The sequence below is a fragment of the Theobroma umbraticum genome, unplaced genomic scaffold (assembly GCF_002168275.2).
Source record: "Theobroma umbraticum cultivar Fairchild unplaced genomic scaffold, ASM216827v3 scaffold_147.0, whole genome shotgun sequence".
Classification (NCBI taxonomy): Eukaryota; Viridiplantae; Streptophyta; class Magnoliopsida; order Malvales; family Malvaceae; genus Theobroma; species Theobroma umbraticum.
The window spans coordinates 2,548,767-2,572,087 of NW_018397259.1; the positions used below are offsets into that span (position 1 = coordinate 2,548,767).

Sequence of the window (23,321 nt, forward strand, 5' to 3'; positions counted from 1 at the left end):
TATTAATAAATTATTGAAATATTATACTGCATGACGATGATAAGGAATACCATATATATGTAAGGCTTTAATTACCTTTAGTACGATGAAAATTTATATTTGTCTTTCATTAGCAATAGCACCTGCTGCCATGGCCACAAGCACTATGTTGTTGCACTGTAGCAACCCTATCTTCGTTTCCATTATTTCAATTATCATCATTTATTTGCTCATCAAACTATGCACAAAACCAAAATCCTCCGTCCGCTACCCTCCCAGCCCTCTAGTTCTGCCCATTATCGGCCATCTCCACCTCCTAAGCTCCTCATTGCCCAAGTCTTTCCAAACCCTAGCTCGCCGCTATGGCCCCCTCATGCGCGTACACATAGGCCAATCTATCTTTGTTGTTGTTTCTGATGCCGCCATGGCGAAAGAGGTCCTGAGAATCCATGACGGTGAGTTCGCATCCAGGTTTGAATTTGGTCCAGCTGAGTACGGCATCTACAAAGATGCTGGTTTCATCACCAGCCCTTATGGCAGGTATTGGCGGTTCATGAAAAAGCTTTGCATGACAAAGCTCTTTTCCGGGCCACAGCTGGATAGGTTCAACCACATCCGAAAGGAGGAGATTATGAAGCTGCTGAAATCATTGATGAAGAGGTCTAGAGAGGGGAAATGGTGTGATTTGAGTGCGGAGTTAGCCAACTTGACCAACAACTTGATATTCAGGATGGCAATGGGCAAGAGATTTTCGAAGGGTGGGAATGAGGCCAACGAGATGTGGAAGTTGGTAGTGGAGATAATGGGGCTTGCTGCAAAGCTAGGAGTCAATGAAGTGCATGGTTTGTTGAAGAAAATTGACCTCTTCGGAAATGGGAAAAAGCTTAGAGAGGCACTTGAAAGGTATGATAGGTTAGTGGAAGAGATCATCAAAGATTATGAAGAAAATAGGGTGGATATTGGTGGGGGAAATGAAGATCTGATGCATATTTTGTTGGAGACTTACAGAGAAAAGAATGCTGAACTGAAGATAACAAGAGATCAGATCAAGAACTTCATTCTTGTGAGTTCTTAATTAGTTATATGTAATTGATTTGTATTGATGGTTAACCACAACTGACTTTTTTGGGTTGTATAGTTGCATTATTCTATCATTTGAGAAAGGAAATTACGAGTGATATATACACACAAACAACTTTTATTTAGATTTCAAAGCCGTTTTCTAGCTAATTTTCATTCTTTTTCTTTTCTTAAAATTAATTAAGCTAATTTCTTTGTGTCAAAATTTTGGTCAAACAATCTGATATCATAATCATTTGTGAGTAATTATATTTTAAAAATAAATATTTTTAATCCATTGCTTGAAAACTCAAACTTTTAAAATAATTGAGTGGTCTTTTGACTTGGGTATTAGTTTTGAGATTAATCCTGATATTTAGTTACTAATTCTTTTTTTTTTTTTTGCATGCTATTCCTGTTTTGCTCTATGAATTTTCAGCTAAAACTGATGCTTTTTAATGTGCAAAAAATAAAATCAAAGAAAATAAAAAAAATAGAAAAATGAAGTGTAGCTAGCGGGGACAATTTGTATGTATCATTTCCATGTAGGAGTCATGAAGGGAAAAAGGATAAACATTTACATATGGTGTATGATTATGAAGTATAAAAGATGAGTAAGACAATACATTTGGGAGAGGGAAAGTTTTTGTTTTTTTTTTGGAATTGTATGTTTGATAGCTACTTGAATCCAATTCCACTCTTTTGCTTCGAGCTGGGGAGTTATTTAACTTCTTTAACCAAGAATTGAGCAGCAATTAATTGTTACTTGAGCACTGAGTTTTGGTTAAGAAGATTTTTTATTACTAATTACAGCAAATATGTGACAGGAGTTGTTTATTGCTAGCATTGACACTTCATCCGCAGCCATACAGTGGGCCATGGCAGAGCTCATCAACCATCCGAAAGTCTTCAAGAAGGTAAGGGAAGAGATTGATTCAGTTGTGAAGTCCAACAGGCTAGTTAACGAGTCAGACGTGCCAAACCTCCCTTACTTGCAAGCAATCGCCAAGGAAACCTTAAGGCTGCATTCTCCGGTGCCTATATTTCATAGGGAATGCACCAAAGACTGCAAGATCAATGGCTTCGACCTCCAGGTCAAGGATAGAGTGCTAATCAATGCCTACGCTATTATGCGTCACCCGGAAGCCTGGAGTGACCCGGATAAGTTTCTTCCAGAGAGGTTTTTGTACAACTCATCAGGAGAAAACAATGGGGAATATTTGATGGAAATCAAGGACCAGGGTTTTTGGTTCCTTCCGTTTGGGGGTGGTAGAAGAGGATGCGCTGGTTCCTTGCATGCTTATCTAATTACGCATGGGACAGTTGGTGCCTTGGTTCAATGCTTTGATTGGAAAACCAAAGATGGGGAAAAGGTTGATATAAGTGTTGGGTCAGGCTTTTCCGGCGCAATGGCACTTCCTATGGAGTGTTATCCTGTTTTACGTTTTGATCCATTTCAGAAATGAAAATGGTAAAAGTAAAGTGGAGATTTAAAGTAGAATGTTTCTGAATGTTCCAAGCATTGTTGTTGGCAGTGTGAAGTAATTAAATAAATGATTGCAAGCTCCTAGAGCTTGTATGGATTTGGGTTTGGAAATGTCTGGGTTATCAAATGAGGTATTCCTGGTTTCTTAGGAATACTCTCCAAAAGTGTAGTAATCTAGGACAGGAAAAATTGTAAGCTTATATTTGATTGGAACACACTCTATCATTAATCTGTTTCTTTTTTTTCTCTCTTGAAACAGCAGTAAGTCTATTTTCTGATGCAATGAACAGTCATTTGGATAGTCTGCTTTTTAAGCATACTCTTCTTGTCCTGCTTGCCAAACCCAGAGTTAGCTTTTATTTATTTTACAATATCTAAATATTAAGCTAACACATCCAAGAAGAAGAAAGCACAGAGGAGGGGCAGAGGATTTCTATTTCCAAAATTTCTTTATTTGAATGATTTATCTGGATTAAACGTTAGGCTCTTAAGTTAATAATAAGATTATAAAGTAAGAACATACATTAAATAGATTAGAACTGGAAGGAGAGCAGGTATCCATTACACTTGATAATTAACAAAATTGTGGTTAAACGGTGGGTGGGTCGGTGCCTGTCATTTCTTGGATTAACAGTGTCTGCCTTGATAGCTAAGTCCAATTATATATGTCTGATACGCCAACCTCCCCATATGCAAAATTACTTCTCTCCATCTGCCATACCACTATTTCATGGCCCCTACAGTCATGGACTACTTCTACCATTTCTTAATCCTGATCATATCTACTCTTCTGCTAAATTTCTTGGTTAAGTCTTTCAGGAACTTCAAGTCCAAAGCCAAGTATCCACCCAGCCCTCCAGCTCTACCCATCATCGGTCACATTCATCTGTTAAAATCCGGATTACCTACATCCTTTGAAGCTCTTGCCAACCGCTATGGTCCCTTAATGCAGATACGCGTTGGAGCTACTAATTTTGTTGTTGCCTCCGATGCAAAATCAGCTCAAGAAATATTGCGAACGTTTGACACTGATTTTGCCTCCAAGTTTGAATCTGGTCCGACAACTTACCACATATATAAAGACAGTTCATTTACTAATGCTCCTTATGGAGCGTATTGGAAGTTCGTGAAGAAATTATGCATGACTAAGCTGTTTACAGGTTCACAGCTTGATCGGTTTATCCATATTCGGGAGCAAGAGACAAGCAAGCTCTTAAAATCGCTGCTGAAGAGGTCTAAAGAAGGAGAGCCATGTGACTTGGCTGTAGAGCTAACAGCTTTGACAAATAACATGATTTACAGAATGGCAATGGGAAGGAGATGCTCGAAGAATCCTAATCAAGCAGCGGAGATCAGAAAATTCATTACAGAGAGCATGAAATATGCGGCAAAGTTTCATTTTGGTGAAGTGTTTGGTCCTTTGAAGAAATTTGACCTCTTTGGAAATGGGAAGAGGCTGAAAATGAGTCTAAAGGGATATGATCAGCTGATGGAGCAGATTATGCAGGATTATCATGATAACGAGTTGAAGAATTGCGAAAATGATCAAGAGAAAGATGTGATGGATATTTTGTTGGAGACTTACAAAGACACAAGTGCTGAAGTGAAGTTGACTAGGGATCAGATCAAGAACTTTTTCCTGGTAATTACTTCTTGCACAATTTCTTACTTGAGAAGAATAGTTTCAGAATATTGATTACTGTTCAAGTTTAGTTTCAGTTGCAGTTGATAAGCTTAGTCTTAGGCTAAATCTTATTATTGAGTTCAAGCTGTTTTTCAATTATTTAGTTAGCAGAAAGATCAACTTCAATCCAAACTTATCAATTTAAGTCATGGTCGCTAAACTAGGACTTTTTGTCCTTCTGTTTTCCCGAAGATCATCTTATTTATTTAGCAGCCACCAGGAGTTCTAATTCAGAGTGATTTCAATACATTTTTTTTTCTCTTTTTGTTATGATAATATCAATCCACTTCTGCTTTAAGCCTTTGACATATCCAATGTAATGATGAGATTTCATCTAATCTGATCAATTTCTGCCATACGAAAAACAAAGGTAAAAAGATATTAATTTCATTTTTATGGTTAATTAAGTTGGGGAGGAGTGACCGTAACTCAAGACCTCCACTGATTTTTTTCTTTAGAATATCAGTGCGTTGTTGTGTTACTGCTATTCATCCTATCATATGAAAGCAACAAAAAAAATGCTGATTGAACATTCATGTCTGATATAGGAACTATTTATGGCTGGTGTGGATACAACAGCAGCAGCAATACGATGGGCAATGGCAGAGCTTATCAATCATCCCCACATATTCAAAAAGCTTAGAGAGGAGATTGACTCGGTTGCGGGGAACAATAGACTAATCAAAGAATATGATGCCCCAAAACTCCCTTACTTACAAGCTGTAGTCAAGGAAATCCTAAGGCTACATCCTCCAGGGCCCTTACTCCGCCGACTTTCCATCAAAGACAGCAAGATCGCTGGCTTTGATCTCCAGGAAGGGACTAGGGTTTTCATCAACGTCTACAAGATAATGAGGGATCCAAATGTATACAAGGAACCGGAAAAATTCCTGCCTGAGAGGTTCTTAGACAACTCTACTGAAATCAAGGGTCAGGATTTTCATTACCTTCCATTTGGTAGTGGAAGGAGAACCTGCCCTGGTGCATCACACGCTATGTTCGTGATGCATGCAACCATTGGAGCCCTGATACAATGCTTTGATTGGAAAGTCAAGGATGGGGAGAAAACCGATGCTGAACGTGGGGCTGGTTATTCAGGGGCATTTGCACTCCCCCTTGTGTGCTATCCCATTACCCGCTTTGATCCATTTGAGGCATAGGGCCAAGATTTGATAACTTGTTTTGTGCAAAGTTGTTGTTGATGCTAGTGCTAAGGGCAAGGAGCTGACTGGAGCTAACTATATATCTTGCCCTATGAATTATGCGTCTCACTTGTAAATTTTAATTAAGGGCACATCAGACACTGTAAGTTGAGTGAATTTTTCTTTCACGTCTATCACTAGAGTTTTAAGAAGGTCATCATATTAAGTTTAAGAGATATTAGTGTAATTCTGAAACATAAACTTATAATACAAGGTGCCTTAGATAATAAAGTTTAACAAACTTGAATTAAATTCGAAAGATTTGTTCAACTTGTTTGAATTTTAATTTAATTTGATATTAAATAAAAAAAATCAATCATATGAATCCAAAATAACCTGGATATAAAAATAGCTTAAACTTGATTGGTCCAAACTCGAAATAACTCAAATTTGATTAATTTGAAAAATTAACTTGAAATGATCTAAATTTTAAAAATATGTTCAAATTTAATTCAATTGCATTTTTAAAAGAGTCAACAACTTGAATTTAAAACGATTTTTTTTATAAAAAATTACGTAATTTTATTGCTTGATGCTCAAAGAAACAATTCCTTGAACTAATTAGTACAAAATACAAAAAGGAAATAAAATAATAAAATAATCCCCTAAGAATTAAAAACCGGATGTAGGGATCGGAACCATCTCCCACGCCTTAGACACATCAAACACAATTAGAGTACAAAAGAATCCCAAAATAGTTGATGTCCTAAAGCATATAAAAAGTCAACAACTTGAATTTAAAATGATTTAAATCTATATAAATCAACCATCAAATTCAAATAATTTAAATTTAAAATAAATCAAATTTGAAATACCTGGCTTGAATCCTATTTGTCCAATTGTCACCACTACTAGATGGAGTATATGAAAATTGCCAAACACAACCAATACAAACGGCAAACTAGAAAGAGAAGAGTTAATCCTACTGCCTTTTTTTTAATTTGTAAGATTTAAAGGTATGATTTATGTTATTATATTACATAAATATATGAAACCTATCATCTACTATATATTATATATCTATATCAAATTTGAAGACATCATACGCATCTGAGCATTTAATTCATTGTTTGATGTATGATCTTTTTATTTAAAGAGTAGAATTCGAATCCTTTTTTTCTCAAATTAAAAAAAAAAATTGAAGACATCATACATGAAGATGAGAACATGATGAAAAAATTTTAATTTCATTTGTTGATGTTTTTGTTTTGTATGGTAAAATAATAGAAAAAATGTAATAAATAAATAAATTAATTAAAAACAAAAGACAAATGTAAAAAATAAATAAACAATTAAAAACAAAAGACAAATGACGAAAAATAAATTATAAAACCATCAACCAACAGAGTTTTTAATATCTAGAGGCAAGTTTCGATTTTGGGATTAGTTTAGGGTTTAATGGGTTGTGGGTTTAAGCTTGGAAAAGAAAAATAGTTTTGGCTTTTGGATGTTTGGGTGGATAAAATTTTCTTGGAATAGTTCTTATCGTTTCCTTTGCTCTCATTTACATTAATGAGTTACATCAGTGTATTATAGATTCATATAGTTTTTTATTTAAAATAATTACATATTTTATCTATAGTCTTTAATATTGATTGCTTTGTGTTTTATTTTATTTTATTTGTTTGTCAATAAAGAGAAAATATTAAACGTACCAATCATGTTTCCAAATCTCAGAAAATTATGTAAAGATTGAATAATTAGACAGCAAATGTCTTATATGATCATCATTAAAAAAAAGAAATTAAATAAATCGAATAATGCAACTCTGATTACATACGTCTGTAAAGATTTTCTGGACCACTTTAGACTCCATGGACCGCTAATAAAGCTTATGGTAGCATAGCATATTTTATTCAATCGTCTCATTCATAGAAGAAAAATTCGAGAAGCTATGAATATATAGAATTAATTAATGACCTTAGGAATTATTTAAAACTATTGGAAATTATTTTGGAAGTCCAAAAGCTTTTGGCCAAATTAGTTCCTTTCGTCCTACATTACATCAAACTCGAATACATTTTCACTAAGCTATGCCAACCAGCCCATTAGCCTTACAAGTAGATTGATACATTTCATTATGGCCAAATCATACCAAGGGGACCATGCATGCTTGACACATACAATAATTAAATTTTAAAGAGTCTTTGTATCAAGATTGTCATTTTATCCAATTAATGGTTCACTATATCTCTTTTTTTTTTTATAAATATTTTCCCTTCTGTACCAAAAGAAATTAAATACCATATCAATTTGGGACCAATGTTTCGTCCAAAAATTTTTTAAAAAAAAGGGGACCAGTGTCATTTTTTCTACAGTCTTAATTAATTGATGACTATGCAATGTATTGATTGTGACATCTTAATTATGTAATGCTCATAGGAGAAATATGAAGTTTTCACGGCACATCAAATTAAACTCCAAATAAATGAAAATTTTGCTTGCAATCAATTAATTAATCTTCTAATTATTAAATAATGTAGGTACATCATGTTTATATTTTTCCAATGGAAGAAGCAAACAAGATGACGTGTGTGTTAGAAAGCAAAATTGACAGGAGTTACATCAAATTGAAGAATATTGTTTTTATTATAGGATTAGCTATAATTTCTCTTTAAAATGAATAATAAAGACAATTTCCTCTCACCAGAAATGTTCTGATGTAGTTTTTAATGGTCAGTTTCTATCAAGATTGACATATATATAAAACAACATCCCTGAAAAGGTTTAAAGTAAGTTACTTTCATATTACTTAATTTTTTTAAACATTATTTTGATCATTTGATTTTAAATATTAATATTTATAAATATTATTATTGTGATTACTCAACTGTTAAAAGATAATAAATCGACATAATCATGATGTCTTTATCAAGTAAACATATTCAAATATTAATAAAATTATTTTAAAAAATTAAATTTTTTTTTCTATGTGGACATATCCACATGCCATCAATAGTTGCTATTATGGTGTCCAAGTGATAAGAATAGTTGACATTAGGAGTGTGCGACGGTCGGTTGGGACCGCCCAACCTACCGCCACCGTCGGTTATTGTAACCGATGGTTGAAAAAACAACCGTCGGTTGCTTCGATTGGTCTCGTCGGCTAATCGAGTCGATTGTCGGGGGGGACTCCTTCCTCCCCGAATCGATCGAAAAACCGACTAAAATATTAATAAAAAAACCCATCGGGCCCTCAGCGACCCGCCCCGGACCTCACTAATTCCTCCCTTTTTGAGTCCCGACCTAAAACTCCTACCCATCGCAGACCTAACTCCTTCCCCCCCTCTCGAATCCCGCCTAATTCCCCCCATCGCCGACCTAACTCCTTCCCCCTCCGCTAATCCCGACCTAATTCCCCCCGGCCCCCCTCCCCCGAGTCCCGACCTGATTCCCCCCCGGCCACCCACCCTCCCGTGGGTCCCGACCTGATTTCCCGCGCCCCCCCCCCCCCATCCAGCGAGTCCCGACCTGATTCCCCCCCCGCTTTCTAAGTCCCGACTGAAATCGACTTTACATCATTGCTGTTCGGTCGGTTATATCCAAAAATTTTTGGTTGGTTTTGACGAAAAACCGACCCAAAATCGACCCATGCACACCCTTAGTTGACATGAATGGCGATGTAAAATGTAACAATAAATTAGGAAATACATAAATCTTCTTAAATTTTAATAAAAAATTCACGTTGGTCTGTTAATTTTTGAAATAGATAATAAAATTCAAAAGTGTAAATATTGTTAATAAAAAATATAAAAAAAAAACTAAAATACTCTTTTTCTCTGTCTTTTCATTTTTTTTTCTTCAAATAATGTGGCTAACCAGTATGCTCCCATTCACTGGTCGACCACCCATGGCATGTGCTCCCAAGAGATCGGAGCATCGTTTTGGTGCTCCATTGCCTTGGAAGCATTAGATCTAGTACTCCCCTCCTCTAGTCTGTTTTTTTTTTTAAAAAAATTATATAATAATAATTTTTAAAATTAATAAACGGTAAAATTATCTTTTAGATATTGTCACATCATCAAACTAAGGTAAATACTAATAGTTGACTAATGACTAAATCTATATGTTCAGTGGAATATGTTTTTTTAAGATGAAGTATCCATTTCGAAAACTAATAGATTTGTGTGAAATTTCAATTAAAAGTTAAGAGGTCTAGATATTTTACCCTAAAAATTATTATTTTATAAGATTGAGTAATCAAAATAATAATATTTATAAATATTGATCTTCTAAACATTGTTTTCCAAAATTAAGTTATAAAACCAAAAATTTTAAAATGGGATTATTTTCAAATTTCAAGTAATGAAAGTGAGCTTTTGAAAAAGACATAAATAAATAAGAAAATCTATTTGTTCCTCTACAAAGTTCAGAGTCAACAAATCCATTAGGGAAATCCACATTGGTCCCCGATTAGCATGCTGATTTAAAATTTTTTGTACAACATGAATTAATTAATAATAATTACAAAAAGCAGATCAAATGTAATTTGGCTATATATAAGCCGAAGGGGCTCGATCCTTTAGATTTGAGTAATGACAAAAGCATATCCATCATCAATATATAATATCGAATATTGAAACAAACAAAGAAATGATCTATATGTGCTTTTGAAACTGTACAAAATAGTGATATAAAAAACCATCTACGCCTTGAAATTTGACATGGCAACTGTATTTAATCGTCTGACTGACCCAAATACTTTATTAATTTCATTCCATTAACAAATATGGAATTAAAAAAAAAAACCACATATTGTTATTTACTTGCAGGAAAAGATCATAATCTAACGTGTAATAAGTAGCTATGAAATACCTATTTAAATGTAGAATAGTGGTGTCTGTGAGTAGAAAAACGGGTTAAGGTGGGAAATTATATACAAGAAGTGATACAAAAATTACATTGAAACTTGTCAATATGAACAAGTAGATCTGATCATGAGCCAGGCAATCAGCATAAGCCCGCAAACTTAGCTCGTTTTGATCAGTCTGTGGCCGAGTTTGGCCCATCAGATATTGTTATTTTATTATAATGAAACAATAATAAGCTTTAATTAAAATTTGATTTATAAAAAATACTTACCTCGTTTTAATCTACAAGAGGTTAGGGTGTTTGAGCAAATATTTGGACAAGTCCTAAGGTTTAGGTTCTGCTGTCCATGGAAAGCCTCCATAAACAAGTCAATATTAGACTTTCTATTATTTTATCGCATGGTTACTTTAATGGTGTAGATTATGCATGGACTAGTTTAGAAAAAAACTGAATAAGTACTACATATACATAAGGTAAACATCAACATTATTTCACATGGTCCAAACGTGTGGAGTCAAATGAATTTCGAATTCCCTCACCAAAAAGCAAATTGTTTTACGCTTAGTAGAAAATACCATGATCCTTATTTATATCATCTCTTCTTTTTGTCACCCTGTCATAGCTCTTACCATCAGTCAGTCATCTTTCAGAAAGTTCAACTATGTCTGATTTAGGAGATCATGCTATACTTGTCACTGTATGCCTAGCAACCATCGTTTTGTTCTTAGCCATCTTTGCAAAGACTCGTGCAAAGGGTCGACGACCACCTAGCCCTCCAGCCTTACCAATCATTGGACATCTCCACCTTCTTCGCCCTATACCTCACCAAGGTCTTCACAAGCTCTCCACCCGCTATGGACCAATAGTATCCTTCTACCTTGGCTCAAAACATTGCGTTCTTGTTTCGTCCCCGGACATAGCAGAAGAATTCCTGAAAACTAATGAAGCTTCTTACTTAGACCGCCCTAAAATGGCCAACTTCGATTACCTTACCTACGGCACATCCGATTTTTCCACGGCACCCTATGGACCACGTTGGAAGTTGATGAAGAAGCTTTGCATGTCTGAACTTCTGGGGCCCCGGACACTGGAGAAGCTCCTTCCAATCAGGCGTGAAGAGATAAGGTCCTTCCTGAAAATGACCAAAAAGAAAGCTGACAAAGGAGAGCCTATTGATGTTGTAGCGGAGCTTATGACTTTGACAAATAACACAATATCCAGAATGACAGTCAGCTATCGATGTTCTGGTGATGAGAACAAAGCAAACGAAATAAGGAACATGATGAGAGAGATGAACGGGCTTGGCACAAAGTTCAATTTGGCAGATGTTATTTGGTTTTGTAAGAACTTGGACTTGCAGGGTTTCAGGAAAAGACTAGTAGAAGTTCGCCGCCGTTATGATACTATGATGGAGAGGATCATAAAAGAGCATGAAGAAGAGAGGAGGAAGAGGAAAGAAATGGGGAACGAAGGTGATACAGTGAAAGACTTGCTTGATGTTTTGCTTGATATTTATGAAGACGAGAGCGCAGAGGTCAGATTGACCAGGGAAAACATAAAGGCCTTCATTTTGGTAATGAATACTTGACGCAAACTCAAGCACATAGCTATGCTGATTTTAATGTAATTATTTCAGATAATTTTATTTATATCAAGATCAAATAACATAATTCCTTCTAATTTAAATATTAATAGTTTTGAAATGAAAAAACTGGAGAGTATACAAATTAACTTGTTCGGTTTGAACTGCACAGAACTTATTTGGGGCTGGCACGGACACATCTTCCACAACTATGGGATGGGGACTTGCAGAGCTAATCAACAACCCAAATGTTATAGAGAAAGCAAGACAAGAGATTGATTCTGTGGTTGGAAGGAAGAGAATATTAGAGGAATCAGATGTTGCCAACCTGCCTTACCTCCAAGCAGTAGTAAAAGAAACACTTAGGCTTCATCCAAGTGGCCCATTCATTGTAAGAGAGTCAACTAAAGCCTGTGTTATTGCTGGTTATGAAATCCCAGCAGATACCCGTCTCTATGTTAATGTATGGTCACTTGGAAGGAACACAAAGCAGTGGAAAAACCACCTAGAGTTCAGGCCAGAGAGGTTTCTTAACAGAGAAGAGTGGCAAGGGAAGAGCCAGTGGTTGGATGTAATGGGACAGGATTTTAATCTTTTGCCATTTGGGAGTGGAAGAAGAAGCTGTCCTGGAGCTTCACTAGCACTAAGCATTGTCTCAACTGTCCTTGGTTGTATGATACAGTGCTTTGAATGGAACCTAGGGAATGGAGGAAATGGTAGAGCTGACATGGAAGAGACGGATGGAATGACTCTCCTTAGGGCTAATGACTTGCTTTGTTTCCCTGTGGCCAGGCTCAGTCCATTTCCATCTCTTGAAGAATAATACTTAATCTGGGAAATAAATTTGCTGGAGTCATTGGCAGGAAGCACCAGCTTTAAAGGTAGAAGAAGACTCTCAGATGCAAAACAATGGCATTCTCGACTTAAGACGCTGGTTGTCTCACGCTTATATCTTGTGTTGTTTTATTGTTAAATGAGTGTGCTCAAAACACTCTTAGTTGTGTCGTTTAGTTTAGTTTTGTATTTGGTGGTTCTATACGCACCATTAGAGTGCTGTTTCGATATTTCTTTTATAGTCTGTTGTAAGGCCAACGGCCATGTCTGTTTCTTCTTCAATTTACAGTTGAGCTGCTTCTTGTTTTGAGTGTTGCTCCTTCCTAGATCTGGTTTAGTCTCCATAAACTAAAATCTAGAAAATGTTATTATTGTTGAAGTACAAATACAAATATGAAAATGAGATCTGTGCTTTTTGGATCATAATTTCTCCTCTCAAATTTTCTCTTCTCAAAGCTTCTTACGTCTTCAGAAAGTGCAAACTTTAAAAATTGATAATGACAAGGAGTATACTTCAACAGCATTTGAGCAATATCTTGAATCTTTAAGAATTCAGCATTAGCTAACCATTCCTTATAACCCTCAACAGAATGGAAAAGTTGAGAGAATGAACAGAACTCTAATTGAGGTGGGAAGATGCCTGCTGTTTCAGATGAATATGCCAAGGGTATTTTGGGTAGAAGCTGTGGATATAACTAATTACCTTTTGAACAGAGCTTATACCAGAATTTTGGGTAGCAAAACCCCATATGAAATGTGGTTTGATCACAAACCAAGAATGTTTCACCTAAAAACCTTTGGATGCATATGTTATGCTAAGGTTCCAAATGCTATGAGGATAAAGTTTGATCCAAAGTCTGTTGCAACGATGTTGGTTGGCTATAGTGATGTCTTAAAAGGATACAGGTTGTATGATCTTGAATTGAAGAAGGTATTTGTATGTAAGGATGTGGTGTTTGATAAAGGTCAAAGTTGGAATTAGCCTAATGCAAGTGCTGATCAGTTTGATTTCACTACTGTAGCTGATAATGTGGTACAGTAGAATGATTTGGATGATGGCTTTGACTTGGAGGATGAAAGTAAAGCTATAAGAGGCACAAGGAGCTTAGCAAATATATACAGTAGATGCAATGTTGCCTTGGTTGAGCCTTCAAGTTTTAAGGAAGCAAACATAGAAGATCATTGGAAATCAACCACGGATGCTGAAGTGCAGATGATTATCAAGAATGGAACACAGACACTTGTTGATAGACCTACTGAATAAATAAATACAAACTAAATGGATCTATAAAACCAAACTAAATCCTGATCGTTTTGTAAATAAATACAAGGCTCAACTGGTGGTTAAAGGCTATGCTCAAGTTTATGGGGTTGACTATATAGAGACTTTTGCTCCGGTGGCTAGACATGACACAACAAGAATGCTTACTTGTTTGTCATCAAGGGAGGGATGGAGAATTTATCATTTTGATGTCAAATCAGTTTTCTTGAATGGCATTCTTACTGAAGACATTTACATTGAGCAGCTTGAAGGTTATGTGCAGTAGGGTGTAAGAGAAGAACGGATGCAAGCTTATCAAGGCACTATATGGCTTGAAACAGGCTCCAAGAGCCTGGTATACTCGAATTGATGATCATTTCAAAGATCAAGGGTTTTAGAGGAGTATAAATGAGTCAACATTGTATGTGAGGAGAGAGAATGGTATTGTTTTACTCATTGTAGTACTTTATGTTGATGATCTTTTGATTACTAGTCTTGAAGGTAAATATTTGATTGAGTTTAAAACTCAAATGAAGAAGGTGTTTGAAATGGTAGACTTGGGTGAAATGACTTATTTTCTTGGAATGGAAGTTATACAATCTACTGGTGAGGTTGTTCTACATCAGAAGAAATGTGCAAAAGAGTTGCTTAGCATGTTCACCATGAGCAGATGTAAGGCTGTTAGTACTCCATTGTGTACAGGTGCAAAACAGTAGCATTCTCGACTTAAGAAGCTGGTTGTCCAACGCTTATATCTTGTGTCATTTTGTTGTTAAATGACATTTCTATACGCGCCATTAGAGTGCCATTTTGACATTTCTTTTATAGTCTATTGTAAGGCCAACGACCATGTCTATTTCTTCTTCAATTTACCGTTGAGCTGCTTCTTGTTTTGAGTGCCGCACCTTCCTAGATCCGGTTTAGTCTCTATAAACTAAAATCTAGGAAATGTTGTTATTGTTGAAGTATAACTACAAATATGAAACTGAGATCCGTGCTTTTTGGATCATAATTTCTCTTCTCAAATTTTTTCTCTGTTTCTTTTGTTTTGTTTTTCTCAGTATTTCAAATTTCTCTCATTCTTTTCCAGAAAAGCTTTTGTTCATCCTTTCTTCACCATCAATCTGATTAATCAAGATGTGGTTATGTCATGTATTATATGCTTTTCTGTTAGAAACATTTTCTGGACATGTGTACACCATCGATCTAAATCCATGTATCAATGCTCAAAAGTCTTAATTCCTCTGCAATCTGGATGTTTTTATGTTGATAGTATTATTTAAGTTTACTGCACAAGAGTTTGAGAAGACTACCATATTCTAGAATAATGTAAAGTGTGCTAATAATATGATCCAATATATACAGTCTGGATAAGGTGCTCAAAATCTGCAATCTGTATTAAGATTACATTTGGTGATAAATGCTATCAGTTAGTTTGATATGTAACTATCTTTCAGTGAAGCAATATCATCTCTAATAGGGATAAAGCTTAGCTTGTCTATTATACTCTCCTTTTTCTTTTCTTCTAATTTTCAATGACTAAATGAATCTTTCTTCTCTCCTAGCAGAAGCTGTTAATTCTTTTACATCCTTAGGCGGCCAACTGTGTTTGACAGGGGAGTATGAGCATAGTCCTGTTCCTTGAAACGTAAAAGTACCAATCAATTAAATTTTAAGGGATACAGACTGCTATGTTTTATGTTGCTGCTGGAGTACAATGGCAAGTCTTTAAACCTGAATTTTTGTATACCAAATGATTCAATTTACTTTTGTTTGTTTGTACTTTTTCTTTTTCTATTGCAACAGAAGCAGGATCTTGTTTCTGCTTTCCTAACGAATAGTTCATTCTGTTTCTGAAGGCTCACCTATTTTAAAGTACTGTAACTAAAAATGTGGACATGAAGTGCCTAGCCACCCATTTGTAATTGTCAGCATATTCAGTGTTCCAAGGTTGTCATGCATTTGAAAAGAGATTTTCCAACCTCTCGTGGTTTCGTCTTCCGTTGCACCCTGCAACATCTTAAATGATATATCTTTTTATCCCCTGTGAGAATCCAATGATTTCTTGTGGTTCAGGTACTGTTAGGAAATGTAACAGTGAGTATAGTCTGTATTATCAGTGTGATATTTTTACCCTGAAAGGATCAAGAAGCTAACTATGTCTCTTGTATGTCCCTTCCGGTACAGTATTTCCCAATTCAGTTTCTATAGGAGAATTAAGTGAGACTGATGTCAATACAAATAATGGCACAAGCATCAAACAAGCAAGCAAAGGTAATTCTAATGTTAAGATGGCTAGTCAAGTTTAGTCACATGAAAAGTTTATGAATGTTAAGAAAGCAAGAGGAGCAGGAAGAAGATCAGCAGAGATCAAACAAAATGCAGGCTCTGCATTTCTCCTCGACTTGAGAGAGAAACTTATTCAAGTGATTCAATTTTTTTTCATGGTATGGCATTAACAAGGTGAAAATAATGTTTCTATCATTGTACGTTTATTCAACATGTTCATACGCAAGAAGTGAAGTTATTGGCCTTAGACTTCAGCCATGTCTAAGCCATTCAGTCAGCGCTGCCAGACAAATCTTTAACTTTTTCATTGAAAGAGATGAGAAAACAACCTAAAGGCCAATTACATGAACTGTGTAAGGAAGACGAGGCAAAATAAGTTAAAATATAAACCCTTGGATAACTTTGACGAATCAAATATTTTTGTAAACAAATCCTGGAAAATGATTTGAGAATGGAATAAAATCAGCAAAAGCACCTACTCAGATGAAACAACTGATATGAATATCCAAGAAAATACAATTCTGAATACGTTTGAGCTTCCGTCATATGTAGTTTACAAATATCTCATGGACCACTGCTGTCGGCCTTCCCATCAATCATCCATATCTGATGCAGGAAGAAAATGACCTCCATCCAACGGAATCATATCAATCATGACCGCCAAATTAGTCCACTTCCATCATGAAACATAATATAAGTAACTCGACTCATCATGAAATAATATATACACATCAATTTTGGTCCCCCTTTCATATAGTACGATTTTTTTCTAGAAGAAAATTGCAATAGGATTCAGTATGCCTTATCATAATCCAATAAAAATGTATATGCATCATTGCCATTAGAAATAATGTAGTTAATGTACAAATGTGTATTATGACCACTCAACCGGAGAATTTTAGGCCTCATTTGACTTACAGCAGGCATCACCTTAATTTACTACTATAGAACAGAGAAATCAGAATTAAAATTACAAGCATTGAAACACGAATAAACTATTGCTCACCTAAAGAAATTTGCCATGAGCATAAAGCTTTGTATGGTCTTAAACAGGCTCCAAAAGCATGGAACAACACCATTGACAGCTACTTGGTGAAGAAAGGATTTTGCAGGAGTATGAATGAACCCACGTTATATGTGTTGAAGGTCAATGATCACATAAAATTGATCATTTCATTCGATATGTCGATGACCTGTTCGTTACAGGTCATGAAAGAAAATTTCTAACTCAGTTCAAGTTTGGCATGGCATGAAAATTGATTTTGAAATGATTGATTTAGGGAAGACGAAGTTCTGTTTGGGGTTTCAGATTAATCAAAGTGGCAAAGGCATCTTCTTTTGTCAGAAAAATTACATTTTTGAGGAGTTAAAAAGATTCAACATGCACAAGTGCAAACCAGTTGCAACCCCACTGGTTGTAAATGAAAAATTGAATGATGCTGACTCTCCCAAGCTCACTGATCCTTCTCTTTGCAGAAGTTTAATTGGTAGCTTACTTTATTCTTGTGGCACAAGCCCTGGCATTATGTTTTTAGTGAGTTATTTATCAACATTCATGTATAGTCCAACTGTTCAGCATTTATCAGCTGCTAAGAGACTTTTAAAGTATCTGAAGGGTTCTTTGGACCTTGGTTTGCTTTATAAACATTTGAATGAAATTAACCTGATTGGCTACAGTGATAGTGACTATGCTTGTGACATTATGGATTTCAAAAGTACTTCAGGTTATGGGTGGGTTCAAGTTGAAGCAGAATACATTGTTGCTGTAGCTGCTTCAAATCAGCCAATATGGCTTGGAAAATTCCTTCAAGACTTGAAGTAAGTCATGGTAGAACTAAGCATATCAATGTGAGGTTTCATACCATTCGAGAGGCAGAGAATAACGGTGAGGTGAGGTTCAGCCATCGCATTTCTGATGAGCAATGTGCTGATATTTTTCCCAAGGCACAGCCAACATCAAGATTTCAAAAGCTTAGATCATTGTTGGGGGTCTGCACAGTAAACCTTAAGGAGGAGTGTTGAAGTAAGCCTTTATAATTTTTTTAGATTAAATTAACCCTTATAATTAATAATTGACTTATTACTATTAATTAAAATATCATTTGTCATTTTATATTCACATGGTGTTGACATGACATGGATGTGAAAAGTAAAAAATATCACATGATCATGTTATCATGTCATATTAACATATCAAGTTATAATTAATTATAATATATTAGTATGTTACGTTAGTGTCATGTGACAAATGATATTTTAACTAAGTTAATCATTAGTTATAAAGGCTTACTTAATGTAAAATAAAAATACAAAGACTTATTTGATTCAAAATAAAAATATAAGAACTTAATTGAATACAATAAAATTATAAAGATTTACTTGAATTTTTTTAAATAATTTAGCATTTTTTTAGATATTATGTCAAATATAGAACAAATCAGCAAATAAAACAAAAATGAAAAAAAAATAATATGTAAAAATAAAAATGATAATATAAATTGAAAAAAATTTTAAAAAATTTGTAATTGAATAAGACATGTGAAATTATTTTATTATTTTTTATTTATATTAATTATTAAATAAAAAATTAGTTTGTGGGGACCATAAGTAAAGGAGGATCTGCCCAGGACATGTCATAAATTTCGTGGTGCCCTTACCTACCTACTTATTTTGATAGGCGAAGACCGCTTTTGGCTCTAGTATAAGAACGTCCGTGAAACCATTTCTTGCAACTCAAATATTTTCTTTGCATTCAACCATGGTTGATTCACAAGAGTACATCATTTTCTTCCTTATCTGGCTAATAACCATCATCTTTCTCCGAGCTATCCTCAGCAAAATACGAGGCAAAGCTCATCTTCCACCAAGCCCACGTGCTCTACCAATTATTGGACACATGCACCTCATTGGCCCTATACCTCACCAAGCTCTTACCAAGCTCTCAAACCGCTATGGACCTTTGGTTTATTTCTACATTGGATCAAAACCTTGTGTGCTTGTTTCCTCTCAAGAACTGGCAAAAGAAGTATTCAAAAATCATGAAACTACTTTCCTAAACCGGCCAAAAATGGCCAATCTTGATTACCTCACATACGGCACAGCTGATATGGCGATGGCACCATATGGACCCCTTTGGAAGTTCATGAAAAAACTTTGCATGTCTGAACTTCTAGGGACTCGAACATTAGACCAGCTCCTTCCAGTCAGACGAGAGGAGATGAAGCAATTTGTAAAAATAATACAAGAGAAAGCAAAGGCAGGGGAGGCAGTTGACATTGGAGTGGAACTGATGAGGCTAACGAATAACATAATATCAAGAATGTTGCTAAGCAAGAGATGTTCAGATAAAGAAGATGAAGCCAACGAAGTGCAGACGTTAGTGAAAGAGATGAATAATCTTGGCACAAAGTTTAATTTGTCAGATTTACTTTGGTTTTGTAAGAATTTAGACCTGCAGGGTTTCAAGAAAAGGCTTAAGGATGTTCGGGACAGATATGACATTCTGATGGAGAAAATCATATTGGAGCACAAAGAGGCAAGAAACAAGAATGGCGCTGGAGGTGACAGAATGAAAGATGTGCTTGATATTTTGATCGACATATCAGAGGACGAAAATGCTGAGATGAAATTGACCAGAGAAAACATAAAAGCCTTTGTTATGGTAATGAGCTTTGATGCACAAGTGCATAAACTTTTACATGTGCATACTACATACACGTAGACACACACATGCATAATTTAGATTGATCATGAATAGTTTCAATATTAACCATAAGACAAAAAAACAAACTAATTGAGATCATTTCAGTGTGTAATATGGAAATGCTTAAATTTACCTTGTCCACTGGTAGATTTTTGAACAAACAAAAAACAGCTCAGAATTTTGTCAGTTAATGAAGGGAAGAAAATTAGATATAAGCGATAAGAAGAATAATTAACGTAGTCATATTTAGCATTATCAACTGTTAATAGCAGAGGATACAAGACTGACATGTAACATATGAAATTTGCAGAACTTTTTTGGGGCTGGCACAGATACATCTTCCATTACTATAGGGTGGGGAGTATCAGAGTTGATTAATCATCCAAGTGTGATGGAGAAAGCACGTAAAGAGATTGACACTGTGGTTGGAAGAAACAGAATACTAGAGGAATCTGACGTTGAAAATCTCCCATATCTCCAAGCAATAGTAAAGGAAACTCTAAGGCTTCACCCTGGGGGACCATTAGTTGTGAGAGAGTCAACAGAAGATTGTATCATTGGCGGTTATGAGATTCCAAAAGGAACCAGACTCTTTGTCAATGTGTGGGCTCTTGGCAGAGATCCAAAGCAATGGGAAAGCCCACTCGAGTTCGTACCAGAGCGATTTCTTAGTGAAGAATGGAGGCAAGGAAAGAACCAGTTTTTGGATGTGAGGGGACAACACTTCAGCCTGTTGCCATTTGGGAGTGGAAGAAGAGGCTGCCCTGGGGCTTCACTGGCTCTACAGGTTGTCCCAACAGTCCTTGGGATAATAATACAATGCTTTGATTGGAAGGTTGATGGACAAAATGATACTGTTAATATGGAAGAAAAAGCTGGAATGACTCTTCTTAGAGCTCATCCCCTGGTTTGTTACCCTATGGCTAGGCTCTCTCCATTTCCATCAATTTGAGTATTCTGATGCTGTTCATTGTCTCGTTACAGAAATGCTAGTTTTTTTTTCCACTGCTAAGGATGAAGCACTCAGTACCTCGTGGCTCTGAAACCATTGGTGACCGAGCCTCAAGCATACGTGTTTTATCCAAGTCTGCTGCATAAATTGCAATATTAGTAGAATTATGGATGTAAGGCGCTGATTGTCAATAGTTGTAGCTTCTGTCAATGTTTTCTGTTCTCATAAATTGTGTAATCTCTGATGACTAGGCAAATTGGCCTTTGTTGTGGCTTTCTGTGGTGTTTAGAATTCGGGTAGGCTTGTTTCTGTTTCTTCTTGGAAGTTTTGGTTTGTTAAATCACCCATAATCAATAAACTTGTGTATCTTATGAGTTTCATGTGTATGTGTTGTATCTCAGCAAGCACATTTCTTCACCATTTTTGGAGACCTGTTTGGTATAAAGAAAGGAAAAGAAGTAAACAATGATAAGAACTGTTCTCAAACACGTAAAATTCATGCTCCGTCCCATTGAGACACAACTTTTTTTATTAATTCTGCCAAATAAAGTTGGTTTTCCTTTTAACTAACAGCATCCATTTCTGTTAACGTGGGAATGTAACATAGAATCAACTCCAAAGACGTGTTCATCTCTTTCTCAAAATAAAGGTAATTCAATTGCTTTGATTTATATAGGTTAAATTATGTAATTAGTCCACGCGTTCTATAAAAAATGTGAATTTACTTATTGTCTAATAATTTATATAAATCAGGTCTTTTTACTTTTTCAATTTGTTAATTTCAATCCTTAACTTTAACACTGTTAAATTTTATGATTAAATATGCTGATGTGGTATTTTGATCAAGTTGATGTAACATTCCTTGCTAATGTGACATGAACTATATATGTAATGACATGATATGATTATGCTAATGTAGTGAAAATATTGATGTGGCATTTGTTGACGTGGCAAAAATACTAATGTGGCAAAAGCTTATGGACAAAACCCCCAAATTGTAACCCAATATACTTTAACCCTAAATTAATACAGATGAACAACTAACGATAGGTTGACTCTAATATGATAATAGCAACTAAGTCAAGCTAGCATATAGAAAAAGAGTGCAAAAACCTTTGAACATTAAATTTCAGCTTGTGTCACCAATGATCCATTTATTATTATTATTATTTTTTGGCCTTGGTGATAGATAGGAGAATAACATAAGGCAAATAGAATAAGTGCTTTTTGAGACTTTTTTTTCTAGATAAGCATATGCTTTCTCATGTTGAAATTGGGACTAATTGTTTCTCAAATGTAGACCATGGTAAACCAAATATAGATAGAAAGTATCCTTCCATCCACAACATAGATATGAAGTAATCCTAATGCAAGGTTGTTCATTGAAGGCAGGATCTCTAAGTGTAAACTGCTTAAGAGGATTTTAATTTGCTTCATTCATGTTCTAACTTTAGAAAAAACACACACACAAATCCCCATTAGGGTTAATTTTTTTTTGTCTTAAACACATGAATGCATTCTTTCTCTTTTAATTTTTTTGTTAATTTGTGTTAATTTAGGGTTAGGGTGTTTTGGGTTAAAATTTAAGGATTTTATCTATTAACATTTTTGCCACATCAACATCTACCACATCAACATTTTTGCCATGTCAACAAGCACAACGTTAACATGATCATGTCATGCCATATATAATCAAAGCCGCATAAAAATAACATGTTAACTTGATCAAAATGTTAAGTTAATATATTTATTGATAAAGTTTAATGATGTTAAAATTAAAGATTGAAATTAATAAAATAAAAAAAATAGAAAGATCTAATTTATATAAATTATTTGTATAAAGATTAAATTCACATTTTTATAAAATATAGAAACTAATTGTATAATTTAACCAATTTATATATCACCATACAAAAGTTTTAACTACAGCCTACTTTATAATGATAATGGCAGACTTCTACAACATGGATTCTTCATCATTATACTACCAATTAAGATGAGGGCTGACACTTCCCTTGAATTATTAAATATCTTTTCATACAGAAAATTTATGCTTTTCCACCTGTTGCTTTAAGAGGCTCAATCAAGTTTCCTTGAAAATGAAGCAAAGTTATATAAAAGAAGTAAATTCTAGCAACAATTATAAACATCATCAGACCAAGGAATTTAGAGAGAAAAAAGGCAAAAGAAGCCGGACACTTATTAATCTATATCTTTAATATATATAAAATTATGCATATTGAAAAATTCTTTGTTTAATGAAAATAATCATATTTATTCGTTATATGTCTAAATTAACATTTTAAATATTTTAATTTTTAATATTAATAAAATTTATTTAATTTATAAACATATAAAACTTCTAATTGTATGGAATAACTTTCATTATAAATATTAATAAAAATATTCAATTTGTGGATAAGAATTCTAATTGTATTGTAGAATTTCATTAAAAATATTTTTTTAATTCCAATAATA

At 34.8% G+C, this 23,321-nt stretch overlaps 4 protein-coding genes across 4 annotated transcripts; all 4 read left to right on the forward strand.

Moving 5' to 3' along the window:
* Positions 1 to 117: 117 nt before the first annotated feature.
* On the forward strand, positions 118 to 2,782 carry LOC110415235 (3,9-dihydroxypterocarpan 6A-monooxygenase-like). Its single transcript, XM_021426820.1, has 2 exons — positions 118 to 1,042; positions 1,866 to 2,782. The coding sequence occupies exons 1-2, from the start codon at positions 131 to 133 to the stop codon at positions 2,502 to 2,504; spliced, it is 1,551 nt and encodes a 516-aa protein (XP_021282495.1). The 5' UTR covers positions 118 to 130; the 3' UTR covers positions 2,505 to 2,782.
* A 472-nt stretch (positions 2,783 to 3,254) lies between these two features.
* Positions 3,255 to 5,368, forward strand: CYP712A2 (cytochrome P450, family 712, subfamily A, polypeptide 2). The gene is made up of 2 exons (XM_021427464.1): positions 3,255 to 4,166; positions 4,757 to 5,368. Exons 1-2 carry the CDS (start codon positions 3,255 to 3,257, stop codon positions 5,366 to 5,368), a joined length of 1,524 nt encoding a protein of 507 aa, XP_021283139.1.
* A 5,498-nt stretch (positions 5,369 to 10,866) lies between these two features.
* On the forward strand, positions 10,867 to 12,857 carry LOC110415595 (cytochrome P450 93A2-like). Its single transcript, XM_021427293.1, has 2 exons — positions 10,867 to 11,795; positions 11,977 to 12,857. Exons 1-2 carry the CDS (start codon positions 10,884 to 10,886, stop codon positions 12,625 to 12,627), a joined length of 1,563 nt encoding a protein of 520 aa, XP_021282968.1. The 5' UTR covers positions 10,867 to 10,883; the 3' UTR covers positions 12,628 to 12,857.
* Positions 12,858 to 18,946: 6,089 nt separating this feature from the next.
* On the forward strand, positions 18,947 to 20,843 carry LOC110415747 (3,9-dihydroxypterocarpan 6A-monooxygenase-like). Its single transcript, XM_021427453.2, has 2 exons — positions 18,947 to 19,849; positions 20,202 to 20,843. The coding sequence occupies exons 1-2, from the start codon at positions 18,947 to 18,949 to the stop codon at positions 20,841 to 20,843; spliced, it is 1,545 nt and encodes a 514-aa protein (XP_021283128.1).
* Positions 20,844 to 23,321: the final 2,478 nt, after the last annotated feature.